This window comes from Aspergillus udagawae (genome assembly GCF_001078395.1).
Source record: "Aspergillus udagawae IFM 46973 DNA, scaffold_9, whole genome shotgun sequence".
NCBI classification, from domain to species: Eukaryota; Fungi; Ascomycota; class Eurotiomycetes; order Eurotiales; family Aspergillaceae; genus Aspergillus; species Aspergillus udagawae.
Window position 1 is genome coordinate 943,559 of NW_025091272.1, and position 24,447 is coordinate 968,005.

General features: G+C 50.6%; 12 protein-coding genes across 12 annotated transcripts; 4 read left to right on the top strand and 8 right to left on the bottom strand.

Moving 5' to 3' along the window:
- Positions 1–786: 786 nt before the first annotated feature.
- On the top strand, positions 787–3,369 carry Aud_010563 (putative Sin3 complex subunit (Stb2); the record flags this gene model as incomplete). The annotated part of the gene is made up of 1 exon (XM_043295399.1): positions 787–3,369. One exon carries the CDS (start codon positions 787–789, stop codon positions 3,367–3,369), a length of 2,583 nt encoding a protein of 860 aa, XP_043151334.1.
- A 437-nt stretch (positions 3,370–3,806) lies between these two features.
- On the bottom strand, positions 3,807–4,196 carry Aud_010564 (Tim10/DDP family zinc finger protein; the record flags this gene model as incomplete). Its single annotated transcript, XM_043295400.1, has 2 exons — positions 3,807–3,990; positions 4,099–4,196. The coding sequence occupies 2 exons, from the start codon at positions 4,194–4,196 to the stop codon at positions 3,807–3,809; spliced, it is 282 nt and encodes a 93-aa protein (XP_043151335.1).
- An 882-nt stretch (positions 4,197–5,078) lies between these two features.
- On the top strand, positions 5,079–6,648 carry Aud_010565 (putative lysyl-tRNA synthetase; the record flags this gene model as incomplete). The annotated part of the gene is made up of 4 exons (XM_043295401.1): positions 5,079–5,086; positions 5,174–5,319; positions 5,381–5,806; positions 5,879–6,648. 4 exons carry the CDS (start codon positions 5,079–5,081, stop codon positions 6,646–6,648), a joined length of 1,350 nt encoding a protein of 449 aa, XP_043151336.1.
- A 253-nt stretch (positions 6,649–6,901) lies between these two features.
- On the bottom strand, positions 6,902–7,748 carry Aud_010566 (uncharacterized protein; the record flags this gene model as incomplete). Its single annotated transcript, XM_043295402.1, has 2 exons — positions 6,902–7,454; positions 7,516–7,748. The coding sequence occupies 2 exons, from the start codon at positions 7,746–7,748 to the stop codon at positions 6,902–6,904; spliced, it is 786 nt and encodes a 261-aa protein (XP_043151337.1).
- Positions 7,749–7,818: 70 nt separating this feature from the next.
- On the bottom strand, positions 7,819–8,542 carry Aud_010567 (uncharacterized protein; the record flags this gene model as incomplete). The annotated part of the gene is made up of 3 exons (XM_043295403.1): positions 7,819–8,121; positions 8,177–8,200; positions 8,255–8,542. 3 exons carry the CDS (start codon positions 8,540–8,542, stop codon positions 7,819–7,821), a joined length of 615 nt encoding a protein of 204 aa, XP_043151338.1.
- Positions 8,543–12,354: 3,812 nt separating this feature from the next.
- Aud_010568 (GNAT family N-acetyltransferase) lies at positions 12,355–13,976 on the bottom strand (the record flags this gene model as incomplete). Its single annotated transcript, XM_043295404.1, has 2 exons — positions 12,355–12,472; positions 12,526–13,976. The coding sequence occupies 2 exons, from the start codon at positions 13,974–13,976 to the stop codon at positions 12,355–12,357; spliced, it is 1,569 nt and encodes a 522-aa protein (XP_043151339.1).
- Positions 13,977–14,471: 495 nt separating this feature from the next.
- Aud_010569 (putative proline utilization protein PrnX-like) lies at positions 14,472–15,878 on the bottom strand (the record flags this gene model as incomplete). The annotated part of the gene is made up of 1 exon (XM_043295405.1): positions 14,472–15,878. One exon carries the CDS (start codon positions 15,876–15,878, stop codon positions 14,472–14,474), a length of 1,407 nt encoding a protein of 468 aa, XP_043151340.1.
- An 821-nt stretch (positions 15,879–16,699) lies between these two features.
- Positions 16,700–17,974, bottom strand: Aud_010570 (uncharacterized protein; the record flags this gene model as incomplete). The annotated part of the gene is made up of 1 exon (XM_043295406.1): positions 16,700–17,974. One exon carries the CDS (start codon positions 17,972–17,974, stop codon positions 16,700–16,702), a length of 1,275 nt encoding a protein of 424 aa, XP_043151341.1.
- An 881-nt stretch (positions 17,975–18,855) lies between these two features.
- On the top strand, positions 18,856–19,623 carry Aud_010571 (uncharacterized protein; the record flags this gene model as incomplete). The annotated part of the gene is made up of 1 exon (XM_043295407.1): positions 18,856–19,623. The coding sequence occupies one exon, from the start codon at positions 18,856–18,858 to the stop codon at positions 19,621–19,623; it is 768 nt and encodes a 255-aa protein (XP_043151342.1).
- Positions 19,624–19,848: 225 nt separating this feature from the next.
- Positions 19,849–21,259, bottom strand: Aud_010572 (DnaJ family domain-containing protein; the record flags this gene model as incomplete). The annotated part of the gene is made up of 2 exons (XM_043295408.1): positions 19,849–21,024; positions 21,080–21,259. 2 exons carry the CDS (start codon positions 21,257–21,259, stop codon positions 19,849–19,851), a joined length of 1,356 nt encoding a protein of 451 aa, XP_043151343.1.
- Positions 21,260–21,732: 473 nt separating this feature from the next.
- Aud_010573 (mitochondrial 37S ribosomal protein mS37) lies at positions 21,733–22,243 on the top strand (the record flags this gene model as incomplete). The annotated part of the gene is made up of 3 exons (XM_043295409.1): positions 21,733–21,859; positions 21,983–22,062; positions 22,145–22,243. 3 exons carry the CDS (start codon positions 21,733–21,735, stop codon positions 22,241–22,243), a joined length of 306 nt encoding a protein of 101 aa, XP_043151344.1.
- Positions 22,244–22,723: 480 nt separating this feature from the next.
- Positions 22,724–24,411, bottom strand: Aud_010574 (cytochrome P450; the record flags this gene model as incomplete). Its single annotated transcript, XM_043295410.1, has 3 exons — positions 22,724–22,863; positions 22,913–24,024; positions 24,080–24,411. The coding sequence occupies 3 exons, from the start codon at positions 24,409–24,411 to the stop codon at positions 22,724–22,726; spliced, it is 1,584 nt and encodes a 527-aa protein (XP_043151345.1).
- Positions 24,412–24,447: the final 36 nt, after the last annotated feature.

The window sequence follows — 24,447 nt, forward strand, 5'->3', positions numbered from 1 at the left end:
GTCAGATGCTCGAAATATCGGTCTTTTCATCACTGTTTGCTTCCCTTGTGGAGGCCTGTGGAGAAGAGATTTGCCGATTAGTTTGATCCCCGTCGTAAGTCCAGAATAGGCCGTTTGGGTCTTGAAGAAATTTGTAGGACGAAGTGTCCCTGAAGGGTATTGTGTTAGCGATATATTGGACTGAGGTACTCGATAGTGGCTGAACACGTCGCTCGCCACGCCTCTTGGACTGGGGTCTTATCTTTCCTTCGCATTCAAGCAAAACAGCAGTGTCCATCCTATTCTCCAGCTTCCAGTATTATTATTGAGGAATGCAGACGCGATTTCTCCAGATCTTGGTTCGGAGTACTCCATAGAAAGGTAGACTTGGGCAGTGTAGTAACTTTAGTTGCCATCAGGGGCACATTCTCCGAGCCGACTCACCGCTTCCAGAATCCTGTGACGTCGCTGTATAGTTGCAGTGAACTGTCTTTCTGGCAACTCCTTTCTAGGCTCCGTATTTGAACTTCTTTTTCTGATGATGTTACGGCAAATTTATAGAATCCCTTCATTCTCTGTTTGAGATTACAGATGCTTAGTATCTACTCCGGATATGTCAAGTTCCTTTCTTACGAGGCCAACAAAGCTAGGAGACCCCAGGAGGGTCAACATTTCATCCCCTCATTTCTGAGCTTGGTCTCAGTACTTTGAGCACGTTACATCGACAATTGATTTGAAGACAGCAGCAAGCAGCTCCGGATATGACACAGTCTTTACCACTAATGCGATAGCTATCACGCTTACAGAATGCCACCGGCTGTTACGAGCGCGCAGGCTGCGCCTCCCGTGGCGAACCGACGTGATCGTTTGAAACCTTCTATCAACGCTCATGGGAGCCCCTCCTCGCATACGAACGGGCTCATGGAGGCATCACCCCCGCACGGTCATCAGAAACTCGTGTTCACCGATCCTGTAGCCCTTCGGTACCTGGAGGAGGACCCTGCGACAATTGTGCTGCATCGCCGCCTCACCCTGCAGGGTTACGAGATATACATTGTTGAGCAATGGGCTTGTTCAAGGGTACACCCAACATTTGTGATTACGACTTACACGGGCGATCCGTCGCACAAAGTCTTGGTTGGAGTCCTCAGCGTCCCAACTGACGAAAACATCTGGTCTCCGCGTTTGAAACTGTACTTCAACGCCGTCACGCAATGTCAAGCACGAACGAAAGACACACCTCTGGGCACCGTCATGGTAACTGACATGAGCTCGTTTCCGTCTGCGCTCACCGTTATCCCAGTCCCCGATGGTGACGTATTCCGACACAAGGAGGATTTTATCGTCAACGAAAACCTGAAGCGGCTGTCCTGCGCCGGCCGGGCCGGCTTAAAGCTACAACCACCTTCAGCTGCGACCGTGGCAAAGTTTTACCAACTCTATCGAACGAGCGAGCGAGTACCTGTGTATAGTGCTGTAATCGAGCTTGTTAAACAATGCCAGATCGCGCTGACAATGTTTGGCCTCTTGGCACCCGAATACGTGGACGGGCTGCTGTGCGATGTTACCGAGACCGCACTCAATGATTGGTGGACCGAGTTTGGGATTGATTTGTACAACATAGAACCAAGTGACGGCGTACTGGGACCAACAACTGTAGCTGCTTTGCTAGGCACCTTCATGGGAGCTCGAAATCGACTTCACGCCTTCGGTGCCCCGGTCGGGAAGGACGCCTTCGATATACACAGTCTTAAGAGGGCAATCGAGAGCTTTCAGAAGTCACAGAAGATGGAGCGGACACGCAGACTGGATCGGCAAACTCTCGACCGGCTTCACCGGGCAACTGCCAAGGCGGCAAATGCAGAAGGATGGACTGACGCTGTCAAGTCAACGATGGCCGAATTGAGCGGACATGGGGGTGAGATGGTCATGGGTATGGTACGGGGTCGGGAAAAGGGTGGCATCGCCGATATTGAGACACTGGAGCTGGACAATTTCGCATCGCTAGTGACCGGTGAGAGAGCAAAGTGGCTGTGGAGGGGGAAGCCACGTAAGAGTGGGCTGGGTGATGGCTTCGCTCATGATTCGCCTGCTGCGGAAATGATGTTCAACAGGGATGAACAGGGCAACTTTGCGTGGACGAGCCGCAAACGCCATTCGCACGAAGATCTGGCTGGTGACCGATCCTTGCAAGGATCAGACCGTCCGTGGAGGCAGCCTGAAACGGGGGCCCCCCCGGACGAAAAAGATCAGAATCTGAGTCGCATGGTTCGGAGGGGTGTTAGCGGCAAGGTGTCAGACGCACGAATCGGATTTGGAAGATTCAAAGAAGCGGTTGGACTGCCCAGCCTTCGATCTCAGCACCACAAGCAGACGAAAGATGGCGCGGAGTTAATGAGCGATGCGGCTTACATGCCAGCTATCGAAAGCGATGCAGAGATGCCTGTGCTAAAAACAGAGGCTGATGGTACCCAGACCGATCAGGAAAGCATTTCTGAGCCTCATGACCAGAGACAGTTTGACGCAGCAAAGGCAGAGTCACCAGCGTGTACTGGTGGCCTGACAGTCTCCGAATTGAAACCTCCGAAAATCACTGTTGATTCTCCACGAGATAATGAGGAAACTGATTCAGGGCGAAAAGCCTCGACAAGTCAGCTGGAAGAGGACGAGTCGGATCTAGGGCGATCCAGGACACGATCGACCGACGCATCTGTTAGTCAGGACGAACTCTCTCGATTCGATCTGATGTTATTGCACCGACCGCAGAGTTGCATAGATTTCACCACGACAGATGACTCGGAACGTAGAAGCAATGGTTGGCCTCGCCACCTGTCCTTCAGTATTGTTGAGGACGTGGTACTTGGCTGGGAAAGCCTGGGAGGCCGAGAAGCACTGCAGCCTAAGCCAGATGCCACTCTAGAGCAAGCCGTTGCTCTTGAGGATACGCTGGCCTCTGACGTACGAACGTTTAGTTCCAGAATCGAGGAGCTGAGCCATAACACAGTTCCTTGGGTGGAAAGACAAGTGAACTCGGTGGACGAACTGAACCGGAAGCTCTATGCGTCACAGGAGAACATCAACTCGATCTACCTAGACCAGGCTGAGAAATATCAGCAAATGAGGGAACGCTCCAGCGAGTTGCTGACGGAGGAGCACACCTACCTTGTTGATACCATGAAACGCGTCGAGATGATGGGAGCCAAGCTGGATTATGAGCTCAACGTCCTCGAGTCCAAAGTCGAGGATGTGGAGAGCGGCCTCGCGGAATTCGAGCGACATGTGCTGGAGCTCGAAACAAGGATGAAAGGACTGATCAAGAACGAGGAAGAGAAGCAGAGCAATTCATGGTTGTCGCGGTTGGGGAGATTTGTTGGAATGTCTTCTGGTTGATATGCTTTGCCTTTCATATCTTTCGTGTTAAGCGTGATATCCCTGTATTTTTATATACCAATTCTAGTGTACAAGTGTGAAAAGAGGCTCGGTGTCCATATCAGACGCACTGCAAAAGGCACGACTCGAAAACAAAGACAGTAATGCTCGAGAACGCGACCAGAGCGTCCCCATAATAGACAGAAACTGCCAGAACCGAGTGAATCTCGTATCCTATTGAGTAAGAGTCTTCACAGCAAACTCAACATGGATACCATCCTGAATCCATGCGATCGCAAGCAAGCAAAACGTTGAGAGAATTCACGCCCAGCATGAAAGTATGACCTCCCGGCGAACACAGAAAGAGGTTGTAAGACCGCCGGTTCCAAACAAATCAGTCGATGCGTGCAACATGCCCTTCCAGACAAGACCAGCGAGTAAAGCCTGCGTATCTTTTCTTACATGCCGAATCCAGGAGCGCCCTGCTTCTGGGCCGCCTCGCCTTGCATCTTCTCACTGACCTTGATGTTGACTTCGAAGAACTTAGAGACGCAGCGGTCGAGGCAGACGGATTCGCCCTTGTTCAGGTCGCCTTCGCGGTAGTCGTTGGGAATGCACTTCTTCTGGCAGGACTCGGTGAGACTGAGATTGGATATGGCGTTAGATTGGTTATCAAATGCGGGATGTGAGTAAGGCCACGGTACTGTCGTGGGCACTGGTATAGCTAAGGAAGAGACTGAGGCGTCTTACCGGTTGAACATATCGGAGACCATCTCGACTTCTGTCTCTGCGGCAGCGATCTTCTCTGCCGAGGACATCTTGGGGGGACCACCGAAGAGGAAAGACATGGTGATGGTATTTTATGGAGAAGGGTTGACCGAGTTATGTGGTCGGATATCTGTAAAGCGGTTAGCAATCGTCAATAATGTCTGGATCAGAAAGCGAGCTATTGTACTGCTATGTAGGATGTTGAGTCTGGTGATGAATATTAGCTCAAATTGATTCTGATGAGATATGTATGATATTGCGGCTTGGACGGAGTTGCTGCTCTGAGGCCGGGAGCTAAGACCGTCTTTTCCCACCGCCTTCCATAAATTCATTGATTTTTCTGCGAAACCACAATTTTCTTCTCTTCTCTTTCCCCATCTTTAACGTGATGTGACTGTAAATTTTTCCTTTAATATGCACTCAATTCGCCCCCGGTGGGCTTCACAATTGTGCTCGAAGAATTCTCGACTCAGGTAAGAAGCTTATTTTCTTCTCCCTTGTCTATTTCCCCGCCAATTGAGTGATGAGACAAACATTCCTTTTCAGAACCGCTGCAGATGATGCTTGTTTCAAGCACTTGATCGCACCGGAGTCATTTCTTTTACCTGATTCAATGCCCATTCATATTCTTTTCTTTCGAGGAGAAATTGTATTGCTTGAGTTGATCGGCTAATACGAGCAATCCATTAGTGCAGGATCGCCATTTACTTCCAGTAACCATCGTACTTCTCGCATAGCAGATAGTTTACTTGGAACAATCAAACCGGTCTCATCATTATCTATACGTACAAGGCATAGCAGCAGCGCGGCCTCCTCGGATAAAGCATTCCGATACCGGCTTGAGGAGGTCAAGAATGCCTGTTCTGACCCATATCCCCGTCTCCCAAGTGACAGCCGGTCGCTGAGCTGTGCGGCCTTTCGTGATCGATATAGCCATCTTGCCAGCAATCAAACAGTAGAAGATGACACTGTCGTTATTAATGGTAGGTTGCCGCTGTTCTGGCCCTACTCGATTGTCCTCTGTACTTAGATTTGTAGGAAGGATACGTGCCTATAGACTGGCCGGGAGCAAATTGATATTCTTCGATATCTTCCAGGATGGACACAAGGTCCAGGTTATGTGCAACATTCGCAAGCTGAACGGAGTAGCTCCCGATGCTTTCAAGAGATTCTACCGTCTCCTTCGCCGCGGCGATGCTTTCTGTATGTTGTGCCATATAGTCGTCCCCTGTATCACTACCCGAGACTGAACGATCTTCCATAGCCGTAACAGGTAAACCTCACCGCACAGGAACCGGAGAGCTCACAGTTCTTGCAACTGAGCTTCCTCGGCTGCTGTCGCCCTGCCTACACGATGTCCCCGTCGATGCCGAAGAACATGAGACCTCTCCCTACCCACGCCATGTTCAGTTCCTTGCCGACCAGAAGGCGGCAGATATCATCCGAGCGCGATCAGCTATAATTCAGTTTCTGCGCCAGTTCTTTCTCGACAGATCGTTTATGGAAGTCAGCACTCCCATCATTGGCTCGATTGCTGGCGGAGCGATGGCTCGCCCGTTTCAAACTTCTGCTACCGAATTTCCCGACAGGCAGCTGTCTCTGAGAATCGCGCCAGAGCTATGGCTAAAGCGCTTAGTCGTTGGTGGGTTTGACAGAGTGTTCGAGATTGGTCCATCATTTCGGAACGAAGGTAAGTCAAGACGGACGCTTGATCGTAGTCCGAAGCCTTGAGATGAGATGATTCTCTGACTTGTTGGGACAGGCCTGGACAAAACTCATAACCCCGAATTCACAACATGTGAATTCTACCATGCATACGCCAACCTGGAAGATCTGATGTCCATCACAGAGAACCTCTTATCAGGCATGGCGGCACATATCCAGGAGTTCAACAAGAACGCCAGTCTGAAACCACCAGAAGTCGACTTCTCGGCTCCCTTCCGTCGAGTAGACTTTACCACCGGCATTGAAGACAAGATCGGTCGCAAACTCCCCGACCTCACTACGCCAGATGCCCTAGACCAAGTCAATCAGCTGTTCAGAGACCTTTCCCTCCCTATTCCCAAGGACCCCACTCTCCCCCGGCTCCTGGACGAGCTCTGCAGCACCTACCTTGAGCCCGAATGCATCAACCCGACCTTTATCATCAACCCTCCCGAGTGTCTCTCCCCACTGTCAAAGTCCTTCATTCACCCCTCCAATAAGCAGCGTGTCGCGGCGCGCGCGGAGCTCTTCATCGACGGACGGGAGATCGTTAACACCTACGAAGAGGAGAACTCTCCTTTTGAGCAGAGACGGAAGTTCGAGGACCAAGTCCGCTACAATAAGGGCACCGATGAGCCCGCGGAGATTGATGAGAGCTACCTTGAAGCGTTGGAGTGGGGGCTCCCTTCTACCGGTGGCTGGGGCTGCGGTATTGATCGCCTCTGCATGCTCTTCACGGGCGCTAAGAGGATCGGAGATGTCCTTCCTTTTGGGAATCTCCGCGCCGTAACCCGTCGCCATGATGGTCTTTCGAGGACTACCGATTGAGGAGCTTGATAATGGCTGTACGATATTTCTCTACTTAGATACCTGTACAATATTACGACTGCAGAACATTTAATTCTTTTAACTTCTATCTTCCGTATAAGAAGTTTAAGATCCGCGCGTTGACATCAAAGATACCAAAATTTGCTGAATCGCGGTTATTACGGCTGAGAGACCAGTCCGTGACACCCACTGCCACTGATCCCCCAAGTAGAGGACCAGCAAAAGAATCACCAAGGGCAACAGTCATAGTATTCTACCTCATTCGAAATCGAGTCATATATACGGCCGTTGATATGCTCACCCACTGGAGACAATAGTAGACTGTATCGCCCCCGCGATAGTATCGCTTCTTTGGTGAGTCCGCCGGGGTCGACCCGTAAGACTGAGGTTGACATAACCAGCACCATAGCAAGAGGGAGGTGCCAAGGGATGACAGAATATAGTAAGGTTTTCCATTCTTGTCCAGCTTGGCGTAGACTAGTCGGCGTTGGAAAGGGTCCGTGATATGGTCTTGTTTGAAGGTACCGATGGGCACCTCTTCATGGTGGAAGTTCAACGCTCGCTGGTCCAGTCTGTTGAACCGTGGTGCACGCGTGTCCTGAGCAGCAGATGGTTGTTTCCCTTTGTTGCAGACGGTGGCATTGACCACCTGGGTTCCCATGTAGGAAAGGCCATTGTCGTCCTCCTGGAGAGCGGTCCAGTTGGCCAGGTCGTACTCGTCTTGAGATGAGTCAGTGGAGTCGGTAGGTTTAGTTGACGACGACATCATGTAACCGAACCCTCTAGGAGCGCCGCTGGAAAGTTCTCTGCCAGATGCTCTGAGTGGTATGTATAAGAAAGTCTGGATGCTTACGTGAAAAGACCAACACAGGGATTTTTCGAGCCACAAATTCAGGAGCAGAGGAAGGGAACGAGAGCAAAACAAGAGGATTGCTGAGGCAAAGAGCAGGACTTGGAGCATGAGGAGGCTCACGAGGAGGAGAACGCAGGCATGAAGCAGAGTGGAAGATTTTATCATGCGTGGGCTGGGGTCGACACACAGAGGAGCCAGAGGCGAAGACAGGATGGACTCGGATAGCCCCCGGTAGATCATCACCCATCTTCTTTCACATCGTGTCCTCGTCCAAGTAATCGCCCGTCGGGCCGACGGTCTTACAGTCGTAGCCGGAGTCAATGGTGAACACTTAGGATAGCGAATCTAAAGAAGACTTTGCTGATGCTGGCCTGGTAATGCGCTTGCGCTCTCTGTCGTAGATCTAGGCCGAGGAGCCATCGGTGTTTGTTATGGATGGGACCGTATTTCATTGGTGCCACAAGGAGTAGCCATTCATCTGGGTTATTGGCGATACCTGGTGGAAGCTGCAGAAACATTTCGTCCTTGGAAGTCAAACTTGCGCCGAGGGTTTGGGCTAGCTTGAGGGGCAGTCTCTCGTCGATCAAATGAAAGTACACCAAGGTCTTCAAGCGAATTATCTATGTCGGTATCATAGCCAAAATATTCTAGGGTGAACGCGCATTCTTGGAGTACATTAACAGCGGTTTCATACTCCTCCTATCACAGATAAGTATCTCACTATGGCTAAATTAGTGTGGGCCCTTGACCTACCAAACTTCCTATGACCTTCTCTCTGGAAAGCAGAGCATCGTTGGACCATAAGCCGACGATTCGCAGGTATTTGGCTGTCCGATTTAGTGAGCTTTCGCACTTTCTTCCATAGAAGTGGCCAACCTTTTGGGCTAGGAGCTGGCCAATATTTGAGTAACCGATTCCATGTTCACGAGAGGGGACTTTCACGATAAGGGTTTGGATGTCCGGAAGGTAGGTGAGCCAGACAACACTCCCAAGCTCGTGACGGTTGGCCTCGATGGCCGCCAAAGTCCCTCCTGCCCACATGCTTCAACGAGATATATTGGCTGATCTGCGGAGGGCATAGTAGAATGCTAGTTTAGTCGCTCGAGAACTCCTTCAGGATTGCTGAGTCTGCTGTCGGATACTTGCCTTCCATGTAACCCCAGGGTTAACATGGTTCCCGTGCCCAAATATAAGAATGATCAAGGTATCTCCGTCTCTCTTTACGTACCGGCTTCATCCTCCACGAACTTGATAAACCGTAACAAGAGGATAGCCCTGTCGCTCAAAATAAACATACCCTGGCTCGTTGAAGTAACGGGCCTCGCGCCAGCCTTTCATGAGCACAAAACGCCACATCACGAATGTTCCTGCAATTGTGATCTGACTGAGAAGGTCAACTTCAAGCACAACTTGACGTTCCTTTCTGGGATCACCGTGTGCACTACCAGGGTAACCCCAGCGATATGAATCAGCGCATCAGCACTGTGCTTGGACATAACCACCTTACTGGCTTCTTCGGGACGGGGTGTCAATTGGACCTTGCAATTTTAGGGCACATCCATTGTCATCTGTGTCAAAGCTCTTCCGCATTCACTCGGAGAAAGCGTGAGGGTGTGAGAACTCGCTGAGAGAGCTTCCTAGAAAACGAACTATTTTCAGGCGAGTATGGTTCGTAAAGACCAAGGGCCATGGGCCACTGTATCTTCGCTGCTATCGCTGGGAGAGCATTGGTTATGCCTTCTATGGTGCCAATTTTTTTTTTTTTTTTTTTCTTTTTCTTTTTTTTTTTTTTTTTTTATTCGCAGCATAAGTAGCTGGGCCTCGTTTGACATAGCCGCTTCCCCTGGTAGCGGGGGAGGAGACAACGACTGCCGGGGCACGCAACCTATTTGGGGTCTCAGCGCGCGAAGCTGGTGGCTGCTCAGGTTCTTCACCTGCGGCAGTGATGTCGATTGGCAAGTCCTTAACGGGAAGACCCTCCTCGATAGCCCGGAGACCACCCCGTTGGAGCACAGTACTACGTGAATCAGCCAAGAACGAAGTTCGCAAGAGAAGAAAGGACATACATATCAAACTCGCTGTCGCACCCAGCATTCTTGCCCAGATAGGAGTCGCACTAAGCGCCTTTTCCATCTGTCCGAGTCTCAAGCTTATTGAACCCAAACCGCGCCCCTTAGCCGGTAACTGCTGCCTATCCATTCTGTGTGTACCCCTGACATCTTCGGCAGACTGCCTGGAACATCTGACCCCAAGGTCTGAAAAGGAAGAGCACGGATAGGTTCTGAAAGAGGCAGACAGCCACCAGCGCCTGCCTGGCGATTATCAAAGATGACTCCAGACATCTCATGCGCAGGTTGGAGTCAATGCAGGTCTGAACTGTCAGGTCAGACACGGTAGGCTAAGCATCGATGAATCAAGAAATTGGGAGTTCACCACAACATCGACAGACCAAAGGCGAGTGTACCCAAATCTCGACACCATCCCATCGAATCTCCTCAATTCCCACCCGAGCACCACAGCACCCGCAGATCTGCACCTGCCAGCGCCAAAAAAAACTCACAGTAATCTTCCTCGCTCATGCGCCGCCCCCGCAGGAGGATATTCACACATGCTTTGCCCTTGTACAAAACAAGGTGGTTGTCCAGGATATTACATCAGCCAGCATCACCACATGCGCTTCCGGAAATTGAAAATGGAATGGAGATGGGTTTTTCGCACACCACTGGCAGGGTTCGTCTGCGACGCGGCCCCGACACTGGAGAAGGAATGCGGAGGACTGGCCCTAAGAATTTAGCGGCCGCTCGAAGGGTTCGCAGAGGGAGTTGGTCGACCAGTCAGCCTCGCGAACAATGTCCATGAGTTTCACGACGCTGCAGTCGAGTGCGGTGTGCTTGAAAGTGTCATGTTGATGGTAGCCGTAACAGCCGGCTGCTGTGACGGGCCATGTTCCTCAGGGACGTGGAATGGGCCATTGATTCGGTCGACCTCACGAAAGAACAGCTGAGAAGGAACCCACGTTTAAGAAAACCAACTACTAATCTCTGTACGAATGCGGGGGAGTTCTTCACCAACTTGTATTCGAGGCTTCAAGATCGTGCGGATCGTGAGGGGAGACTGAAGATTTTCGGAACAGCTAGGCCATAGCAAGTCACGTTCCGGTTGATTTCCTATCTGAAGAGGTAAATGTGATACGGCGTTCGAGGCTTCTTCAGGAGACCTGGAACTCAGTATGAGTAACATGTTCGAGTGCCCGAAATGACAGTCCGGCTCTCGCTCGACTGAGGACGACATTTTAAGCTGATAGTTCATTAGAAACCCAAAGGCAGTTGTAAAAGACCGTTCAGTAAGTTCACTCCACGAACGTAGTTTGCACTACAGGAAGTGCTGCTTGAGCCATTCCTGTCTGTCGAACAACGAGTGTATCGTGATCACATCCAATGGCTCACTCCGGGGCACTGTTGCTTGGAATACATACCTGCGCATCATGACGCAAATATTTCAGACGAAGAGACAAATTGACGGGATATTCAGTAATACGAAAAGCTGCGTATGGCACTGTAGCCATATTCTTGAGCTTGACATGGCTGGGATGTGCCCTTCATTCCCGCGGTGGTCATCCATCGTGAACCCCAGGTCTGTGTACATGTATGGAATTCTCAACCTGGTTGGTGAGCCAGTCAACGGGCTTCGGTTTCAAGGAAGTCTGAATCCTCGGTGTAGTCATTGACCTGTTCGGCAAGGATACAGAACCCTGCAAAACACTGCCGGACAGACAAATTGGTGTCCAGGGCTCGAATAGGTTGAGAAACGCGGAAGGCAAAATCGGCTGTTCGCTTGACGAACATAGTCCCCTCGTAAGTGGACAGAAAAGCCGTAGCGCATCTCAAATTTCCTCATCTGGGCAACAAGCTGCCCTGTGGGGATGTCGGGCTTCGGTTTCAAGGTCTCCATGGTCAGGTCCGGGCGTAACGTCGAGATCGCTGAACGGTCCAGGGTGTAGTATTCTGCGTTCTCCACTGACGGTGTTTGTCTACCTTAAGCCCATGTCGGATCACCGTACTTATTTTGAATAAGTGGGCTTGTTCAGCGCTTCTGTACTCTCGAGATTTGGAGACTCCCCTGACGGCGTTTGTCCCGACCTGCGCCATATCAGTATGAGGACTGCCTTGACGGCACCATTGCCGCCGACAAGCCACTACAGTAGGTCCTATTGAGGGCCCACTCAATCAGCATGCCGGTGATTAGTCCTGTCGGACATCGTAGGAAGATGATAAGCGCGACAAGCCACAAGTTCATATCGTCTCTCAAGCCGTTTCGCGACTCTGACCAACCAGACTCCATGACGACAGTGGGGAGGGACTGGCCGACAGGTTTGATCATGCCGGCTGCCTGCTGAAGGGATAGCCTTGTATTAGATGCTACCTGATGTGCCAAATAGATCATCCTATTATGAAGATTTTGGTGGCAGTGGGAGAAGAAACGATGAAGGATCAGTAGTAGAATTATGAAGGAGAGAAGCAAGCCATGTTGATCTCACATGTGGATAGTCCGCACTGGGCCGTCTTGTTATCTATAAATTGAATAAGCCATAGGAAAAGATTGAGATTGGGAGAGGTTGGGAGGGCTTTTATATGCTGCGGGATCTTCCGAATTCATCAACCTGAAGTGAATGTAGATAATCCTAGCATTCACTGCTGTGACAGTCCCTCCATGCATGATGCAAAGGCGTATGTGTGATGCAAAACTAAAGCAAACAGGCCCACGCCATGCCAAATATGCTGTAAGATGCTGGGTATATACAAAGACCAAGATACAAAATTGATGAATGGAATCAAAGGACAGATCCGGGCTGTCTATAGAACTGGGCTCTCCCAAGAGTCGCGTTTGATCTTCATCAAAGCTGACTGCTTGTGGGGGAAAGTAACCTCTCCTTCTTTGTAGAATCCCGCGTTTTGAAGGTATTGAATGACCCTGTTGCATGTCAGCAAAGCTCTTGCAGCCCAAGAAATGGGATTGAAGCTTACTTCTCATTATCCACCCGTGGCTCCAGCATGACTGTCTGCGTTCGCGGATCCGCAAGCCAGCAGTAATGGACCAATGCACTGAGCCAGATGGCGACCCGGTGTGACCCACGGTATTCCTGCTCTCCCACGAGTAAGTGAATTCCCCGGTCGTAATTGTCCGCCCCTCCGATAAGTGGTCCCAAGCGATCCTCTTTGACCCAGTAGATTTCAAAGTACCCAAACGGCTTGCCGTCCCAGCATCCAATGACGGGAAAGCTGTGACGGCTGGTAAGATTATTGCGAAGGAATTCCTCCTGTTTTGAGACCGGACCGCCCTCTCCCCAGGCTGCATCCACGCGCGGGTCATTCATCCACTTGTGCAGCAGGTCTAGGTCAGATGGCGTGTTCTGAGGAGGTTGCTCAATGCTGCTCGTCGAGTGACTATGACCATGGCCCCGATCTCGCATCGCAGACGAGGATAGAATCGGTACGCGGAATGACAGGTACTGCCCGACGCTGGGAATGAACCGGATGTAGAACACTTCTCCCTGATGGGGCGGCTTAGGTCTGACGGGGTGCCGTAGCCCGTTTGTGAACGTGTACTGGGTTGGTGGCGGAGGAAAGTATGTCGGAAGGTGGCTGCTAGAAGCAAACGGGCCCTCATTGGGCATGCGTAGTGGGAAGTCCTTCCCCGCAGGGGAAGCCGGATACTCAACTGACAGCGGGCTCTCGCGCGATGGTGACGCAAATCTGGGCGAGAGAAAAGGCGATGCCGGGGCAGAATGCAGTGGGTTTGCAGGGACCAGGGTAAAGACGAAAAGACGGGGGTCAATCTGCCAGAAACTGCGTCGGCTCACGAACATCCGTGACCAGGCCCCGGACTCTCGCGTCTCGCTCGGCTCAAGCCCAACGGAGGATTCCTCCGATGCAATGAGTCCCATGCGCTCCAGCTTCTGCAGCAGGTTGCGTCCCTTGAAGATCCCCTCTCTCTTGAGATGAATGCGCCATTCTCCCTTCGGTTTGCCTGTGGGCGGTGTACGAGATGCAGCGTCCGTCTGCAAGTGGAGGTCTGGCTCGGGCTCGTGGAAGTACCAGTACAGGCTCACCCAGATCATCATCGCAATCTGACGAGTTGGAGAGGTAGGAGGTTTGAAGTCAGTACTGGGCGGATTGACGATAAACGAAATATAAAAACAGTCATCGGACAATGTTGGTGTTGTGAAGCGAGCGGTGCGTTGCTTCTCCTCTGCCTCTCCTGGTGCATATCGAGAGCGACCGCGCTCTTCTTCCGGGGGCACGGGATCCAGCGTGGCCTGATCAGGGTTTTGGTTGGTATAGAGAACAATTGTCCACCCGGGAGGAATTATCGAGTCTTTCAAGTGCATGTCATTGGATTTGAAGTTGACGCCGCCAAACACAGGGGTCACCGTGTAGCTTTGGCCGTTGGGCAAACGGCAGGTAGTGTTACGCATGGTGAGGGCGGACAGTCTATTGCTTGGAGGAGGGAAAGACGAAAAGTCGCAGGGCTCAGAGGATCAAGCAAACATGAGAAAGATTAAATAGAATATGAAGACGAGGGCGGATACGAGCCGACGGGAATCCCACAGTGGAAGTGGGATGATTTTCTTGACTTGCCGCTCATCAATGACGAAGGGACCCGCCCGTTATCAATCTTATCACCCACAGGATGTTGATTGTGGACATCTCCACCGTCTCAAGAGGGGTACACAGGAAATCCGTGTCGTCTGAGTCATTGAATCTATTTGGTCTTACTATGTGCATTGGATATTGCGTTGGTTGTGCTACTATCGATCTCAAAGGGGATTATGATCTTCCCTTGATGTCATACTACGTGGCGGGGTTCACAGATGCTTGCAGCCCATTAAGTCAAATCGATTGAAGGGTATAGAAAGAGAAACTGGTCCTGTAAAATACAGCAAAGACTCGACACTTGAGAATCATAGCGTCTAAAAGTCCTCCACGCTGGTCCCCACATTTCTCGTCCGAGCCATCTGGACGAGATCGCCTCCGGTCACCAGGTCCATCAAGCCCAGGCCTACGCTCTTGTAGATGACATTGCCTCGTTCAACCCACTCGCGCAGGCCCTTGGTGTCTTCCCCGTCCTGGTTGTTGTTGTCCCTTCGCGATGCGTCCCGTACCATCAGGAGCTCTCCCAGCTCAACAACCTGATTCGGCTTGATGCCCGCCTGGATCAATTCTCCGGCCTCCTTCAGAGCAGCTTCGAGACTGTCGACGACAACGACACCACTACGTTTAACGTGTTTGTGGAAATGCCGACCGGAATGATGCGCGTTCACCTCTTCGCGCAGAATGTCTGGATGCAGCTCGGTCATGTGAGGATTGTAGGACCCAATGGCGCTGATGAATCGGCCCTTTCGGCGACCTTCACGGGAGGTGAGAAGTTCAGCGGGGAAAAGAGGCTCGATCGACGGAGTACAGCAAAAAATTACATCCGATTTATGGATAGCATCGTGGATGATACGGTCGTACTCGCCGAAATCGGTACTGACAGCGGAGAACTTCACATCACCGCGCCAACTGGAGTTTTCAAGAGAGTAGATATCCTTGAGAAGCCTTGCTGCCCGTTCAAATGATCGATTGACGATAACGACCCGCTTGATATCCGCCGCACGCAGCGTGAGAGCCAACCGAATGTGCCAGTAAGCCTGTTTACCCGCCCCGAAGACCACCACAGTGCGCACTCGCTTGCGCTTGTTGAAAATCATCATCGTGGCCAGGGCCGTCCGGAACGGCGTGAGTTCATGAGCATTGATCAGTCCGAAGGGCATGCTGTCGGCATCCAGCAACGTCACAGTGCCCTGCGGCGAGGTGTCTCGAGTACCAGCTCCGGGCCATGCACCTAGCGTCTTGGAGATGCTGGAGCCAACTGATTGTCGATTCACAGTGCCAGACTTGAGAGATCGGCTGCTAGACGAGCTCGTCGATCCTTCTTCCTGTGACGATATAGACAGGTCACTCATTTCAGACGACAGCGACGTCATGGAGCTCCTTGGGCCCGCCAACCGCGACCTTGAAGCAGTCTTCGTTCCCTCGGGAATTTCAAGAGCCCCTTCCACCACACACCCTGCAGCACCTCCGTCTTGTAGAGAAATCATCTTCATGCCGATCGTTCGGCCGGTACTGGCAGGCATGAACAGTGTCGTGCAGCCATTCTTCTGGGTGATAGCGGTTCTGAGAGGTTGGTAAGTAGCGGCACAACCCTGTTCCTGGCTTCCGGTCGAGTATTCTAGTAGGGCCTGGGCAAGGCTTTGTTGTAGCGAGGACACCTCATCGCGGTTCAGAGACAGCAGCAGCGAGCGAAGCTGCGCTTGGGAGAGGATAGTCAGCGGCATATGGAGGAGATGTTGATCAAGCAGACTGACTAGGAGAAAATTCTAGTAACACCTGAAGAAGACCAAGAGCGCGATTGAGGACGAAGAGATATGAGTGATACGAAGTGAGTGTCAGCCTGACTAAGGCAAAGCAACAGTCATCCACCTTTTCGACGTGCTTCGATAAATAAATAGACTACCAAAGTAGTCTGGTACGCCCACATAATAAATAATCGCGCAAAGGATACGCAAGACAGTACATGATGGGCGATGCGATTTGCCCATCCTGTGACCCGCATTTGGGTGGGATCCAAAGTCTGTTAAGCCCGCAACCGGTCGGAGATTCTCGCGTTATCCAGAACTGATGACGGAGGTCAAGCCTTGGCTCAGCTCGGACTTTGGAGATAGGGCGGGGCTGGATGCCTGTGTTTACTGTAAGTGTGACATGATAATTGAAGACTCGATCATCTTTCCTTTCATACATAATTATTGCATAAGTTCGATGATGAGCATCAACATATTGGAACTATTCGTCATTTTGTGCATACGCATGTATACTCCTACATCAACTACATGTGAAATACCATCCTCACTCAGATGCTGGCTGCCCCTCATATCGATTCATATGGTGCAAATATGCAAATACAAAACATCTTCCATTTAGTCAGATTACCTCCCATGTGATAACGCGCAGATAACCAGAGGAAAAACACCAGGTCCCCTCTCAGTGAAGCATATCTATCTAATCCCCATGACAGTCCGCTATGGGATATGGAACTGCCACAAAATATTGGCAAAAATACCCCCCCTCCCAAAATAAAGACTTGAACCACACAATTTGATCAGTATCCCCACATATCCCCATCATCCTTGACTATATCATCCTCGTTCAAGACCCGCAAGCCGTTCTCCCTAGTCTCTCGTTTCCGCTGTCGCTTGGTTACGATACGGCTGGGTGTGAGGGGAGTAACAGGGGTGAAGGGCATATACGGACTGTAAGGTGTCGGCAATCCCGTCCGAGGACCGTTTAGTGGTTTTAAAGGACGTTCTATGACCGTCGTCTTGGTTGGAGGAGCACTCTGCAAGGGAAATGCGTCACGGAATGGGAGGGAAGATGAGCCGTGGCTCGCTGTAGATAGGCTCAGTGGAGCTGGGGCAGGAGCTCGTCCAGGGGGCTTCCCTAGAGACACCTGACTAGACGCCTGACTGATTGTTATTGGGGGTGCTGGCGGAGGAGCCGGGTTGTAGAGACGAGGAGTTAATGGCATTTGGTCCTCGCCATAAGAGGTCGGCGCCGTTAAATCGGGAGAGCCCACGGGTGAGGATATGGACATATTGCGTAGAGGCAACCGAGGGGAACGAAGCTTGCCCACCTTTGACTGCGGACGCGGGTTTGAATTGAACAAGGACAGGGATGATATTTTCGAGAGCCGCGAGCTCTTTGGGCTCATGGGGGGCTTCATCTGTGAGATCGAGGGCCTTTCTGATGTCCGCGAGGAACGATCTGTGAACGGATTGGTGTGCACACTGTCTGGCGATTGAACTTCCCATTCTTGCCTCGAGGTATCTATCCCGGCCGCCCGCTGTGCGTCGTGCTCCATGACTGCCGCATAGAGTATTTCCATTTCCTCTTGAGCCCTGCGCCGATCGATGGCAACGACGGATTCATCAATAGTCGCAGCGCTGCCATTGCCGGAGACGTGGGATCTTGGACCGTTAGCCAAGCTGCCCCAGGATCTGCTGAAGCCGTTTTGTCCAGTTGAACTTGGAAGACGAGCTGAGATTGGAGTGATAGGACTAGGATCCATGCTGACGGCTTGTTTGGTAGGTTTCATCATCTCAACTTGTAGAGTGTAGTTCGATGCTTGTACCGCTCTTCGCAGTCGTCGTCCCACAAAGAGCAACAGAGTCAAAAGTATGGCGACGAAGATCACGTATGCTCCAACAATGCCTCCTATCTGAATTGCCAGTAGGGACTGATCCACGGGAGGTTCCGCGGACAAAGCAATACCACGACGATCCAGGTCGAGGTTCAAGGTCAGATCTCCAAGGGATACTGAGCCAGCAGTAACAATATGACAAAGAGTGAAAAGGAGCAACATCAACAAGGGCATCATCTTTCGTATCCGCCAGAAAACAAGCAATTAAGTACGATCAGTATACATATCGAGTGATTGCGAATGAGCCCGCAAATCCCTTACGGAAACAGACAAAATGGCACACATCCTTGAATGAGAGGGGGGATGGTGGATATATTGCCGACTTATTGGATGTGATAATGTGAAGACTGAAGGAAGAGACTGCGGAACCTGCAGAGTCTACTGGTAGAAAGTTTGAAGAAAACTGTGACACTCTTGAGACGACGCAACCGACGACGGCGGTTGGTGCAAATACGCGCCGGCATGCACACAAGGCACGCCATCACATCCTATCGTTGGCCATGAAGACACTCCCTAGTGATGATCGAGCAACGTGACTATGCTAATTACAGGCGGTCAGTCCAGTTTCACCGAAAAGACGGGACAGAAGAGTCGACGTTTCAAAAGATGGCCGGAGTATTGTAGAGCCTGGTTATCGTGGATTTCGAAGGAACGTACCCAACCACACCTGTATCTAAATATTTTGCCCTAGGCATCAAACCAATGACCACAATTGTCTCCAGAGAACTTTGAAAGTTGATTGGTTAGGTTCGGCCATCCGAGTCACAGCGGCTAACCCATATCAGGCTAGGTCATAATTCATGGTCAAAGCTTCCGCTCTTGCCTGAGGCCACAATTGTGGTGATACTGTATAAATTACTCAATTAGGAAACAGCGATGTATTGCCTAGTTATTGTGCTTCGTGGCGATCTATCTCCTTGGTTGCAGACATATACTTGCCTCCTCTTTTGTAATGGAATCAGTCGGATCGTTCATTGGCAACAGGACCTCTTGAGCGTTAGTTGGTCACTGACTTCTTTATGTCTTATGACTCGCACTCTCATTCGCCCCCTGCCACTATGGGAAACAAAGTCTCCGCAATCCACGGTGTCAAATCGGATCACTACTATGAAAAAGGGAATGGAATCAATGAGATCTGGGTTGGCAATGTAGAGCTCATCTCCCGTCTCCCATTCGGAGACTCCGATCTCGCACAGGCTGCATGGCCCATTGGAGGTTGGCCAAAAATTCCATGGCATAACTTCATAATTCCTCTGAAAAGAAGAGCGTTATCAGCCATCGAGTCATTGTCGCCAGGTGACGATGAGCATCAACAAATGTCGAAAAGAGCCGCGCCAGACAGCGGCCCGCCTTTCCATCTTTCTCGGATCAGCTTGATTGTCGCTGTGTCTGTTCTATCATCCCTCTTTATGGTGGCCATTTATCTGCCAATCTTCGTCAGAAGGCATACAGCATCCTACGGTTGGCAAGCAGACATCGCAAGACGCAGAGAGCAAAAGAGATCATTCGCCACACGTGCTGGCATTGCAACAATGGCGCTCGCAGTCTCTTTGGTCATTGCCATCTTGCAATTCCATGTTTGGACACTCATTCGTTTTGTCTTTGCACCTAAGAGCGCCAAGTTTCAGATCTTAGAGATTCTCTGGATAGCTGTGGGTTGTGTTGGCCTTTTCTACTCTGTAAAGGCAGTAACCCTACTCTGGCTTGACTTGCGGGATGCCCGTCGTGCAACGGTGGAAGAATCCCAGAACGTGTCAAACGGGGTCATAGAGAAACAGCTTCCTGCAATTCTGGTGTCGTGGCTCGAAAGACAGCGGCGACCTTGAGGTTTCCACATTCCCTCATGTGACGTGGCTTGTTATCATTATCGAGAGCAAGCGTCTGTTCTTCTGCGTTTCCTAGACGTGTGCGCAGCACATTCACCCTTGGCAGTATTCTTAAAGAGACATTACTGAGCATTAATGACTCATTACTCTGGCCAGAATTGATCCAGTCCAAGGCGTATTTCACTCATAACGAACATCATATCCCAGACAATATGTACACCTGGCTTACCTTTCGTTCTTTTTTGAGAACAGGTCACGCCAGAGATCCTTGAATCCGTAGCCTTTGGATGCGTCTTCGTCGTAGACACGAGAAGTCTGAGCAGTATTGAAGGCACTAAGCACCTTATTGGTGCTTGACTTTGCTGTCGGCACACGAGTGCTGGCTCGTTCCGTAGCTCGGCGTTTGATCTCCTCGGCCAAACTTGGCGCGACATCTGCATAGCAATTATTTAGCTCCCGTTCCAGATTGAAATACGGCTTTTGGGCGACGGGTGGCGCTTGAAGGTTGTACGACCGAGTCAAGGCATTAAGGTGCTTGATTTGAAGCTCATGATACGAACGCTCGGTTGAGAGGTACTGTGGATCACGTAGAGGCGAAAAGTGCGGTAGCTGATTCTCATTGGAGTTTAAGGTCGTTTCAGTCTTTGTCGTTTCATCCGCTGCTGTAGAGGACGCAGTACCTTCCATACCCCGGAACGCTTGCTCAATCTTGGTTCTCTCCGCCAGTCGAGCTTCAGCTGCCGCATAAGCCTGAGCACGTCTCATCTGAGCTTCTAAAGACCCTCCCTCGCTAGCGATCAACCTTGCTGCATGTCGTCTCCATTCAACCCTCAAACGTTGTCGGAACCTATCAACCTCCCTCGCTAGCTCCTGTTGCTTCTCGATCCATGGTGGTACAATCTCCTGCTTCTGTATGATCTTGTTCATGAAATATTCGGTGGTGTCAATGAACGCGCTATTTGCATTGTGATCTGACTCAACGTTTACGCCTTTGCCTCGCTTGATATTGTTGAACTGTCCACGCGCAATCGCGTCCTCTATCCGTTCGTTTGCAAGAGATGACAATCCTTGTAGGGTCATCGGCATCGGCCGCGCACCAGCGGTGAATCTCTCGCCCATCTCCCTTCGTATGGCTTCACGCTCGTCTCCCGATATCCCCGGGCTTTGACTCAAGGTATAGGTGGCGCTGCGCTCTTTCGCATTGGCGATCCGGAGACCCGGGGATTTCGTGGGTTTGGGGCTAATGCGCATATCAACCGAAGCCGGCTGAGGAATCTTGTAAGGGACCCGCATCGGCTTCTTTGAACTATCTAACATGCGCAGGGTGGCGTCGTGGAGGCTTTCCGTCCCTGTCCAGGGAGCAGCTCCAGCAATGTCTCGAGTACCCTGACCTGCACTTTCCTTCAATTGATCAGCCAAAGCCTGTAGTATGAACTGCCACTTTGTATCAACGTACCGGCATGTAGACAATTGAATGAGCTGCAGGATGCTCGTTTTTGAACGCAGTTGCCGCTATTCGTTCCTGTAGCCGCATCTTGAGATCTTCCGAGAACCCCACCTGTTCTATGTTTCTTCGCGCTGACCGACCTCCTTCTAGCATAGCTTGTTCGGTCATCTCGGATAACCTTCTTTGCATGGCGCCTTTTTCTTCAGGGTTACCCTGTGAATGTGAAGCATCACTGCTTGCGTTCGTCTGAGAGCCCACATTTTGCCTCCGGCTCACTGTAGAGAACGGTCTGTGAATGTGTCTCGTGGGTCGGTATAATGACGTAGTGTTTTTCATTATAGTTGTATGTCTCGTGCTCATATCTATGAAGAATCTGAAAGCCGCAACGAACTTTTCAATAGAATTCGAGAAGAGAGCTTGAGATCTTCTGCAATGCAGAAGCTCTTCAGGCTTATCGCCAACCTACCTCTGGCAGTGTTTATGTCAGCCATTCCGCCTCGGCCACCGAAAGTCTTGGCACCTCCGAAAGTTTCCCGACAATTTCCTGACGCTGCAAGGTTGAAGGGCTCTTGGCTGAGGGTTCAAACTACGCTGCAGCTCTTACTTTTCAGCTCTTCGAGTGCTACAGTCTGAGTGATTATTGTCTCTATTCGACTGTCAAAATGCCTCCCAAGGGCATCTCGACTCGCCTCAACCCCGTCCGCCTGCAGACCATCCCTCATCTGCGGGTTCGTCGTCCGAATCAACATGAGCAGAATCCCTGTGTGACGATCATGTCGTCTATGCTGAGTATGTCCCTGATCTACTTATTGCAATTGTCTTGGTTTCTATACAGCTTCATGATCCTTCCTTGCCAATCGTCCGCGAATTGAACTCTGCACCTCGAATCGAGATCTAACTGTCGCATGATAGGCTGCTGGGCATCTTCTGGAGGCTCTGTGGAGGGCTGCGCAGCTTTGGAGCAACAATTGAGACAATGCATGGATGGACCGGTACGTTAACCATAGATTCTATTTCTACTTCGTCCTCCATCGTGTTCGATGTTCAATGCTAACAACAAATCTCCTCGTGCAGAAACCCAAGGGCAACAAGAAGAACACCATCAACTACCATCTTATGAGAATGTATCCCAAGGTCGTCGGGCCTCAGAAGAAGGAGGGTCGCCTTGGATAAACTACTCGTTCCACGCATTATGATTCTACACGTCCCTGTCGCAAATATCGCGCCAATTGCGCACCCCCCGGCCCCCGGCTCGATTTTGTTGGTAGTGGCTTGACAGAATTACAAAGCTCTGGAGAGCCCCGGGTTATGGACTGTGTCGTGCTTGACGGGCAAAATCAAAACATATCTATCATTGGAGTTTGGGTTCGATTTACGGCAATGACAACTTAAAGCTGTGCTTATATATCTGGGGATGTGGGAGTTTGTATATGTTATCTGTACAATAATCTGTCAATTCATATATCTTGTTTGTCACCAGCACCCCATGATCTACAGTGGCTGATTTTTCGCCGGATTTACAAGGCATGCTACTATGTATGAAGCTGTATTGTTTCAATTTGATGTTTGGCACGCAAATGTGATTATAGGTTGAATTTAGAACAGCATGGCTAAATTCAATCTTGCTCGCAAATCCGACTTGACGCATGTCAACTATTCAACTGGCACAAATCTGAGGATCAGCTTCTCTCCTGTTGGCTTCACCGTATATGCATCAATTGCTTCCATGTTATCGTCATTGACGATCAAAGTTTTGAAATTAGTGTAAACAGCAGCTACCACTAATTTCATTTCTGTAGTACATCAGCTTGAGACATTTATGTAACGAAAGTGGTCCCTTACCTTGCAAGGCCAAGTTACTGCCTACACACATTCTTCCCCCACTTCCGAAAGCCCAGAACCATCGCCTTCTCTCTTCCAACTCAGAAGGAGTATTGGCGTCTTTCAGCCACCGTTTAGGTTCCCAAGTCTCAGGGTTTGGGAACACCTCTGGATTGCGGTGGAGGGAATAAGCTTGCGCGTTGACCCTAGTATTGGGAGGGATGTTGTTGTATCCCACCAGAGAACACGACGGATACGGGGTGACTCGAGGTTGGATTCCTGGGATTGGAGCATGAAGGCGCAGTGTCTCCGTGACTATTGCTTCAAGCAGCGGCAAGGAGTCAATTGACTTTGCCGGAGGCAACTCCGCAGATTCGGACGGTCGAGGGAAGATAATCCTTGGTTCAAGGGTAGAAAGTTCCTCGCGAAGAGCGTCCTGTAAAACAGGGCGCTTTGAGAGTTCCCAAAGGAGATATGTAAGAGCTACAGCGCTGGTTTCATGACCCGCCGTTAGGTGGTCGTACATCTCGCAGGCAATATCAAGCCGCTGCTGCTCGAGGAGCCGCGCGTACTCCACGTCATTTTTGTTTGCAGGAAGATGCTTCGATATCATCTGCGTGAGTTGTTTATACACGGCAGGTTCATCTTCGAGTCTGGTCGACTTCAGCGATTCCTCTGCTTTATCGCACAGTCCCAGCCCCCAAGAGTCAAGGATTTCGTTGGCCTGGTCGCAATATCTTGGTATCAAGCGGATACCCAAAGACTTTGTCCAAGAAAGAATGTTAGGGACCTCCTGGTAATAGAACTCAAAGGGCTTCCTGCTTTGGTATAAGTGGAGCATCCTTTGTCTATAAGGCTCGTCCTGAAGGAAATTGGTCCCATTCGTGACGCCGTATAAATATGCGGATACGAAGTCCATTGTCAAACCCTGGTTGAGGTCATGAACATCAACAGGTGAGCTTGAAGTGGCTGCTTCGTATAATAATGGGAGAAGACGATCATGTACTATAGTTCTTGAGATGAGACGCATATGAGGTGACGACTGTAGAAACGACTTGCTGTAGATGTTGGACAGCATCCTCTTGCGAACCGAGTGATCTTTGCTTCCGGTCATGGTGAACATGCTGACTGTTCTACGTGTCGTGCTTCAGTCAGAACTTTCACCTTGCTATTTCTGGGGTCTCTTACCCAAACGATCCGAAGACCCGAGGATACCACTCATGCTTCTCGAAGCCTCCAGTATACACAGTCTTGATACCCCCCTCAACGCAATTTATCGAGATTTCGGAGGGACCCAATCGCACAATGGGCCCAAGTCTTTCATGAGCCGCTTGAATAGTTCGATTGTTCTGGCTTCTAAAACGCTTCCAGAGTATCCAAGCAGGTGAGATCGGGGATGACCAATGTGCATTCGGTATCTTTGAGAGCGGTGATAGAAAGACTGGATATACAATTGTTTTGTATGCTACAAAGAGTAGTAAAACCACAATTGATAGCGATGTATATATAGAGACCGCCATCTTCGCTGGTTTGGCCGAAATAACAAGCCAACTCAG